At 64.8% G+C, this 8662-nt stretch overlaps 1 protein-coding gene across 1 annotated transcript; it reads left to right on the top strand.

Annotated features, from left to right (window-relative positions):
- Positions 1-2994: 2994 nt before the first annotated feature.
- On the top strand, positions 2995-7266 carry UTS2R (urotensin 2 receptor). Its single transcript, XM_039859457.1, has 2 exons — positions 2995-3177; positions 5296-7266. Exon 2 carries the CDS (start codon positions 5380-5382, stop codon positions 6544-6546), a length of 1167 nt encoding a protein of 388 aa, XP_039715391.1. The 5' UTR covers positions 2995-3177; positions 5296-5379; the 3' UTR covers positions 6547-7266.
- The last annotated feature ends 1396 nt before the right edge of the window (positions 7267-8662 follow it).

Raw genomic sequence — 8662 nt, 5'->3', positions numbered from 1 at the left:
AGTGTTAAAGATTACTTGTCAACGACGTCATGAACCAATATGGCGACGGCGCAGGTAACTGCGGCGGAGCAAGGCGGCGGCGGCGACGACCGCGCCAGTGGCGATTGATCCCAAGACCCGCGGTGCCGTGGGCAGGCGGCGCCGGTGGCAGATCCGCAACGAGGATCTATGACAACGACGGCGGTCAGGCGTTCGACATCATGACGGCGGGGCGACTGGGTGCTATGCGCGGCGGCAGCGACGCGACCCCGCGCGGCGTCAGTGACGACGGCGCCGAGGGACGGCGACAACGACGGCGGCGGTACTTTACTTGACAACGGCGGCGGCGCTGCTCACGACGGCGGCAGGCGGCGTGGTGGCGGTTTACGACGACGGCGGTGACGGCGGCTAAGGCGGCGGCAGACGACCGCGCATCGCGCAGCGCCTGGCGCGCGGCGTGCAGCCGGTCATAAGTGGCGATTTTGGCGGGTGACCGCAGGCGGCGACGATCCGCGACCCGCGGCGCCGGCGGTCACGGCGCCGGGCGGCGGCGGTCGGCGGCGGCGATGGCGGCGACGGTGTGTTGAGGATGGCGATAATGATGGTGGTGGTGGTGATGATGGTGGTGATAATGACGGCGATGATGGCGGTGGCAATGGAAATAGTAATCACATTGATGGTGTTGAGGGTGGTGACAATGTTGACGATGGTGACGGTGAAGAAAGTCCCTAGAAGAAACCTGGAGGAGTAGAGACCACACCTCTAGGATTTGGCTGCTACAGAGGCCCCGCTGTTTGCTTCAGAGCTGGCGCACCCATGCTATTCCCACGGGTGGGGCCAGTGCGCCCAGAGAGGAGGCGACAGCTCTGATCTTGTTCCCCAGGGACGCAGGGGGAGCAGGACGCCATGCTGCAGGGAGAGGAGCCCCACCCTGTCATGTGGACAGCTGAAGTTAGACCCACAGACGCAGTAGCGGCATGCGGCCTTGGTTGTATGGCCTGTAGCAGAGAACATGAGCCTGGAGGGTCTCCACCCTCGCTCAGTGCGGACCTCGTCTGCAGACTCCGGAAGGGCTCCCCGGGGCTCTGCACCCAGCCTCTTTGCTCAGAACGTGAGGTTGCATGGATCCCGAATCAGAGCCCTTCTCTGCGGGTCACCCCGCCTCAGTGGCCCCACTGGGACCAGAGGGGCCGCCATATCTGGACTTTAGAGTCTAAGCACCCTGAATGTGACATAGTTTCACCTTGCACCTGCCCTGCAATCACCTGAGTTGCCCAGACGTTGGCTGTTCTCCATCATTAACGGGGCCGCCCCCAGCCGGACACCTGTGCATGGTCTAACCAGTGTGATTGATGTCACCTTCTCTCCAGCTGGGTCTCAGATCTGGGGGTGTTGGGACCAGGCAGCAGCACCAGCGGAAGTGTGTCCTGGAAAAGTACAAGTAGCCGCTGACTGCCCTGGGGAGGCACCAGGCACATGCTCCCCACCTCCCTTCTGGGGCAGGTGTCCTCAGCTGTGGGCTGTGTAGAGAGCCCATGCCCGGGCAGGGACCCAGGCTGCCGCCTTGGGCGACGGAGCTCTGGGTGGGGCTACAGCCCAGTCCGGCTGGCCCTTCCGGCCCAGTGCTGCCTCTTCCAACAGGCAGTCTTGGCTCCGAGCTCCCTGGGCAGCGCTGGCCTGGGCTCTGTGTGTCGGGAGTGGGGGCGGGGGGCAGGATGGCAGCCTGCGCTCCCCCACCCCCAGTCCTGCTTCCTCCCCTGTACCTCTCCCAGGCATGGGTTATGGGTGGTGGGCAGTGACAGGGCATGCCCCTTTGACAAGTTTGTGGTCCCACGGGATGGGCAGCTGGAAAGAAACCCTTGGAGCCGATTCTGTCTCTGGAACTGCATTTCTCATGGAATTTAGTGACACAGCTGGACGTGAGTTCTTGCAGAAAAAATGTCATTCCAAAACATAATAAAGCCCTTAGGCATGGAGCAAAGTTTTAAAGTCACATTTGTAGAAGTGGGGGCTTTATGATTTATGACTTAATGGTCCATGGGGCGAATCACAGGTGGGTGAGTACTTTTGCACGGAGTGCAGCAGGTTTTCAAGGGGTGAGGCTCCTTGACAACCCAGGAGGATAGCCGCAGCCCCAGGCGTCCCTGCCCCCGCCCCCCAACTCTGGCTGAGCAGCGAGCCCCTTTCTGCGGAAGTTTTCAGTAGTCTGAAAAAGACCAGACAATAAGGATGGCGAGGGTTTTTCATAAAGGAAGGAATACCCAAGAAACTAGGAAACGGAGAAGCAGCACCAGGCACAACCACGGGAGGCAGAAGTGACCCACGCGTCCTCCAGCAGGTGGATGGGTGAAGCTGGCACAGACGCACAGAGGAATAGTACTCAGCCTTCAAAAGGAAGGAGAGTGACTGCGTGGTGGACCCTTAGGACATGGTCCCACGTGAAATAAACCAGTCACTAAGGGACAAATCTTGTGTGATTCCACTCATGTGAGGCCCCTAGAGGGGTCAGATTCACAGGGACAAAAGGGATGGCGGTCGCCAGGGCCGGGAGCAGTAGGATGGGGAGTCAGCCTTTAACGGGGTCAGGGTTTCTGTTTGGGGGTGGATGGTGGTGATGATTGCGCAACATCTGAATGCTCTCAATGCCCCTGTCTCTGCCCCTGCCACCCCCCCCCCCCCCCCCCGTCTCTGCCTCTCCAAATCACCCGCGTCCTGGGCTTAGGAGGGAAGCGAGGAGCGGCCGGGGTAGCGGGTTCCTACAGGTGGCTTCGCCCCACAGCGCCGCCAGCAGGTCTCACCCAGGGGAGCACAGCTTGGACATCCGCTGGGGACTCCCGCCCCGGGCACCTCCTTGCCAGTGTCCTGGCACCGCGCCCGCGACCCCCCTCCTCCCGCTCCTCCAGCGTCGTGTCCCCCTCGATCCGGCGCCCCTCCCCGTGCACTCTGCGCCGCGCCCCGGGTTATTAATATCCGGGCACCGCGCGGGGCCGCGGCGCATTCCCAGCTGGCGGCCGGGCAGGTGTCGGGGCGACTGGGCCCGGGAGCGGAGAGCGGCTGTCCAGGCGGCACCGGCGGGCGGGCTCCCCGCCGTCGCCCAATCCCGCGACCCCTTCCGACGCCCCCTGCTCGCTCGGCCGGGGCGGAGCCCTCGGGGAAGGGCGAGGGCTTCGCGGACGGACCTGCCTCCCGGTGACCGAGGTGAGCGCGCCGAGCGCTGGAGTGTGGGGTGTCGATGGGCGCAGGGAGTGGGGTGCGCGGTGCGCGAGGTGTGGGGGTGCCCCAGGCAGAGCTCGCGGAGGCGTGTGGGAGCGAGGCGCTGCGGCGAGGGGCGATGAAGCCTGTGGGGCTACAGGCGCGCGCCGCGGGCTCGGCGGGGCCTCGCTTCGCCCCGGGGGCTCCGAGGCGCGTCCCCCAGCAGCCCCTTGATCTGCTGCGGTCCGAGACACCGGGCCGCCTCCCGCGGAGCTGGGGATCCCGCGCCGGCGCAGCCCGGCTTCTCGGCGGCCGTCGGGGAGGGCTCTGGAACCTGCGCCCGCGGCCGGCAGCCGGAGAGGGGTTCCGGCCGGTAGGAGGGGTCCCCTCGCCAGCCGACGCGGCGCCAGCTCCCCCCCGACAGGCGCCTGGGGCGTCGCCTCTGCGCCCTGGGCCTGCCCGGGTCCCTGCCCGCGCGGAGGGCCCGGATCGCCGGCTGGGACGGTCCCGAGCCTGTCTTTATCACCCCAGCACTGGACGCACTGGACGCCAGCGGGGTTCCCGGATGTGGGGCGGCCGGGGCGACCCCGGGGCCTGCCCTCCTCGCGTAGGTGTTCGCACATCTTAGGCCTTTTGTTCTCATGAGGAAAATCCTCGCACAGGTCTCAGGTGCGCAACTCCGACACTTTTTACATGTGTCCAAGCCAGTGTAAGCCCCCATGGGGACACAGCACATCTGCACCCCCAGCGGCTCTCCTGTGCCCCGCTACAGTCGACGCCCCGAAGGTAGCCACCATCTGGCGGATTTGGCCTCCCCCGAACTTGCCGTAAAGGGAAGCGGGGCGCGTCCTCTGCGTCCGCTCCCTCCGCGCAGCGATTACTCCGGCTTCGTTGCGACCGAGCGCGCTGACCGGGATGTCGCCGCTGGCGCGTCCGCGCTCCGGTGTGAGGACGCGGCGCTGCTTCCAGCGGTCGCTCTCGCCTCTGCGGCCTGCGCACCCACGTCCGTTGGGTACAGGCCCAAGGTGCAGCGCTGCGCCAGGGCCGCCCGTTCGGCTTGGCGGACGGAGCCGAGTTGTTTCCCAAAGCGGCTAAGCGAGCCGGCGTCGCCGTTCCCACCCGCAGGGAACGAGTCCGTCCCGGAGTCCCCCACGGGCTGTCTGTCTATCGTCCAGCCGTCCTGCAGGCACGGCCGCTTTCTCCGCTACGTGCCTGACGGCTGACGATAACGAGCGTCCTTTCTTGTGCTTCTTGGCCTTTGGATGTCCTCTCTTGAGAAGTTCCTGTTCGAATCTGGTCGACCCCCACTCCCCCTGCCCCCCAAAAAAGCGTCCTTAGCCTTTATTGCTGGGTGGTTCTTGTGTACATTTCCGTACTACTTCTCTGCCTGATTTTAGTGCAGTGCACTTGATGGCCTTCTCTTTTATTTCAAGTGTTTTTTGAGGAATCTTTGCCTGCCTAGGGTCATGCAGATAATCTCCCGTTTCTTCCAGAAGCTCAATTGATGACTGACTTAGCCAGTTGTATGCAGGCCCACAGCCCGTCCTGAGTCACTTTGTGCGGGCTGGGGGGCTGGGGATCAATGCTCATTTTCCCCACGTGGCTACGTGGAGATTGCGGGCTCTTCCCTCTTTGCCACGTGCGTTTTCCCACTGAACCCTGAGAGTCAGCAGATACTATTTTTGCAGTCTGAACAGACCGTATTTTCAAAACATGCAAGAGAAATAAATTGGGAGAAAGGACCCTGGGTAAGCGAGGCCCCCTGCTCATTCACAGATGAGAAGGTGAGGCCTGGGGAGGACTCCTGGCTCCATCTACGGCTGACCCGCCCTCGGGAGCTGCCCTACTGTGCCCCGATTTTCAGAAACGTCTGGTCAGCCCCAGAGGCCTTTGGGCCTGCTTTGAGGCCCAGGGCGAGGTGCTGCTGGGACATGTGGTTCCCTGGTCCCCCTGGATGACTGGGAAGTGAGGCAGAGTAGTAAAATCCTGAACAGAGAGTCCCTAAGGTGAGCCCTGTCCCTCTGCAGCCTCCTCCCCAACCCGGTGCAAACTGCCTTCACTCGGGCTCGTGGGAATGGGAGTGGGTGCCTGATCCATATCATTAACGGGCATCTTCTCCTGCAGGACAAGCTTGCTGCCCACAGATGTCCCCGCCCCGTGCACAGATGCAGCACGCCCCAGCCCCTATCCCAGTGTGAGGCGGCAGAGATGGCCCTGAGCCTGGAGCCGACGAGCAGGGTCCCCACGCTGGCTACCACGGGCAGCCCCCTGCCCGAGCTGCCTGGAGGCTCCAACGCATCCCTCAACAGCTCGTGGGCCAGCCCGACGGAGCCCAGCACCCTGGAGGACATGGTGGCCACGGGTGCCATCGGGGTGGTGCTCTTGGCCATGGGCGCGGTGGGCGTGGCCGGCAACGTGTACACCCTGGTGGTGGTGTGCCGCTCCCTGCGCGCCGCGGCCTCCATGTACGTCTACATCATCAACCTGGCGCTGGCCGACCTGCTCTACCTGTTCAGCATCCCCTTCATCGTGGCCACCTACGTTACCAAGCAGTGGCACTTCGGAGACGTGGGCTGCCGCGTGCTCTTCAGCCTAGACTTCCTGACCATGCACGCCAGCATCTTCACCCTGACGGTCATGAGCAGCGAGCGCTACGCCGCGGTGCTGAGGCCGCTGGACGCCGTGCAGCGCTCCAAAGGCTACCGCAAGGTGCTGGTGCTGGGCACGTGGCTGCTGGCGCTGCTGCTGGCGCTGCCCATGATGCTGGCCATTCGGCTGGTCCGCAGGGGCCACAAGAGCCTCTGCCTGCCGGTCTGGGGCCAGAGCGCCCACCGCGCCTACCTGACGCTGCTCTTCGGCACCAGCATCGTGGGCCCCGGCCTGGTCATCGGCCTGCTTTACGCGCGGCTGGCCCGGGCCTACTGGCGGTCGCAGCGCGCCTCCTTCCCGCGGACGCGGCGCCTGCCGGACCCCAGGGTGCTCTACCTCACCCTGGGCGTCGTGCTGCTCTTCTGGGGCTGCTTCCTGCCCTTCTGGCTGTGGCAGCTGCTGGCCCAGCACCGCGGAGCCCTGCCGCTCTCGCCCCGCACGGCGCGCCTGGTCAACTACCTGACCGCCTGTCTCACCTACGGCAACAGCTGCGCCAACCCCTTCCTCTACACGCTGCTCACCAAGAGCCACCGCGAGTACCGCCAGCGCGCGCCCCGCGGCCGCACCAGGGGCCCGGCGCGCGCGCCGGCCTTCCCGCGGGGCTGCGCCCGCTGCGCGCGCGACTCCGGCCGCTCGCTGTCCTCCAGCAGCCGGCGGGCCCCCGAGCCCGCCAGCCTGTCGCGGGCGGCCCCTGGGGGGTCTCCGCCCGAGCGTCGGGGCCTCTAGGCCGCGCTGGGGGGCGTGGCCCCGGGGGGAGGGGCCCCAAGGCTCGGTCACTCCCAGGAGCCCAGCCCCGATTCCTTAGTCCTCTTCCAGAAGGTTCCCTGCTGTCCCTTCCCCTTGCTCATTTCAGCTCCATCAGCCCAGCCGACTTCCTCACACCGCCCAGAGGTTCCCCGGCCCCCCTGGGAGGGTCTGCGCGGCTGAGGCCCAGAATCAGCTTCAGCAGCCGTGGCGATGGGCGTCCTCACCGCTCGGCGCTCACCGGGACTCAGCGCCTGCCCGCAAAACCCTCCTGCTGGCTGGTGCGCAGCCTGGTACCCATCCCCGTCCCTCCCCGCCCGAAACAATAAACGCAGAGCTGTGACCCCTGTCCTGCCTCAGCCGTAGGAGGGGAGCGGAGAGGGGTGCCCTGGGACGTCTCCCAAGCACGTGCGGAGGGCGCCCGTCTCCCTTTGAGGCCTTAGCTGGTGGCTGGTCTGACAGATGGGGGGTGCTGTCTGGCCTGAGCCAGTCTCCGTGGTGAGGCAGGGAATGATCACCGTAGAGCTCCCCGAGGAGAGGACGGCTGGGGGGAGGGGTCATTCCAGGCCATCGAGCACCGCGTCCCCACCGAGACCAGGAGCAAGAACCCTTCAGATTGCAGCTCACCTGCCTCTCTCTCCCCGCCCTGTGGCTTCATCTCGTGCCTCCTGCGTCAGTGTCTGAACTGGGCCTCCTGGGGGCACCGAGGTCACTGGGCCTTGCCTACATAGAGCCCATGCCTGGTTGGCCCTGCCACCTGGGGAAGGAGCCGGCAGAAGCAGAGGGAATGGTGGGGGCAGGTGTGGGAGCAGGAGGAAGTGGCCTTTATCTGAGGCCGCTGTTAGGGCTTGGACGGACTTCGGGGAGGGTGGGGTGAGGCCACCCACAGGTGGGGAGGTTAGCTAGAGAGGCCCCAGCTTCAAAGTCGGGGGGGGGATCAGGGAGGAGACACTTGGGGAGGAGCTGTGGGAGAAACTCTGGGGTGGAGTGGGGGGCCAGGCCGGGACAATGCTGAGGGGTGGGGAGAGGCACAGCATCTTCTGGGTGGGGAGAGCAAGTCTGGGGGGCTGAGCTTGCAGGTCCCCAAGAGAGGCTAGAGATAGACGCACAGGTGAAGACACACACACCAACACAGATACAGATACGCAGACACACAAACAGACACGTGTAAATACAAGTAAACACATAGACATGCAAACACGTAAACACAGACACAGAAACAAATACACGTGTAAACGTGCAGGTACACGGACATGTACATACATTATCCTGACAACGCACATACGTGAACGCACAGATAGATACACGACACATGCAGACACGTGCCGACGCGTGTGTGAGCCACGGAACGGGGACGAGAGGTCTCCAGAGACTGAGAGGAGAGAACAGACAGCCACTTCCCTCTCAGGAGGCTCGGTCACCCTGGGAGGCTGCGGCCACCGAGTCAGGGCAGGGGACACAAGGGCAAGGCTCCTGCAGGAGAGCTGGGGCCCTGGGGACAGAGGCCTCACTCCAGGAAGACAGGCTGCCTCTCTGCTCCCGTCCGTCCGTCTGTCCCTCCTGGTCACTCAGCGAGGCCCTGCTAGCCTCACAGCACAGACCCTGAGTACAGGCTGGCCGCCCCAGGACAGCCGGCTCCATCTGGGCCCCCAGGACCAGCGTGTCACTGGGCAGGGGCAGGGCAGCACGCACCTCTCCCATCTTAGCCTGGATGACACCTTCCACTAGTGAGCATCTTCCCGGGTGTCCTCTGAGCCCCGGTGGGTTCCACCTTAACTCCCCGTCCCCAGGGAGAGGCTCAGATCCGGAAGTGGACAGCCGAGCCCAGGCAGGGATCACCCCTCCCCGGAGCTCGCCACCTCCTTTGGGGCAGGTGGGGGCAGGTGGGGTCCAGGAGGTCCAGGAAGGAGGGCCGCCGGCTCAGGCCTGGCTCAGGCTTGGTCAGAAATGAGACCCAAGCACACCCCCTTGCTGCCATCCAGGGGTGCCCCGCCCACAGTATCCACTGAGTGTCCTCTGGTGACAATTTCCCTCCAGCCCCCGGTCCCAGCACAGCCTCTCCTGGCCTGGCCTCTGCTGGTTGATCCCTTCCCATCTC

The sequence above is a fragment of the Pteropus medius genome, unplaced genomic scaffold, assembly GCF_902729225.1.
Source record: "Pteropus medius unplaced genomic scaffold, Ma_sr-lr_union100, whole genome shotgun sequence".
NCBI lineage: Eukaryota > Metazoa > Chordata > Mammalia > Chiroptera > Pteropodidae > Pteropus > Pteropus medius.
This window is presented reverse-complemented; position numbering and strand designations above follow the sequence as displayed.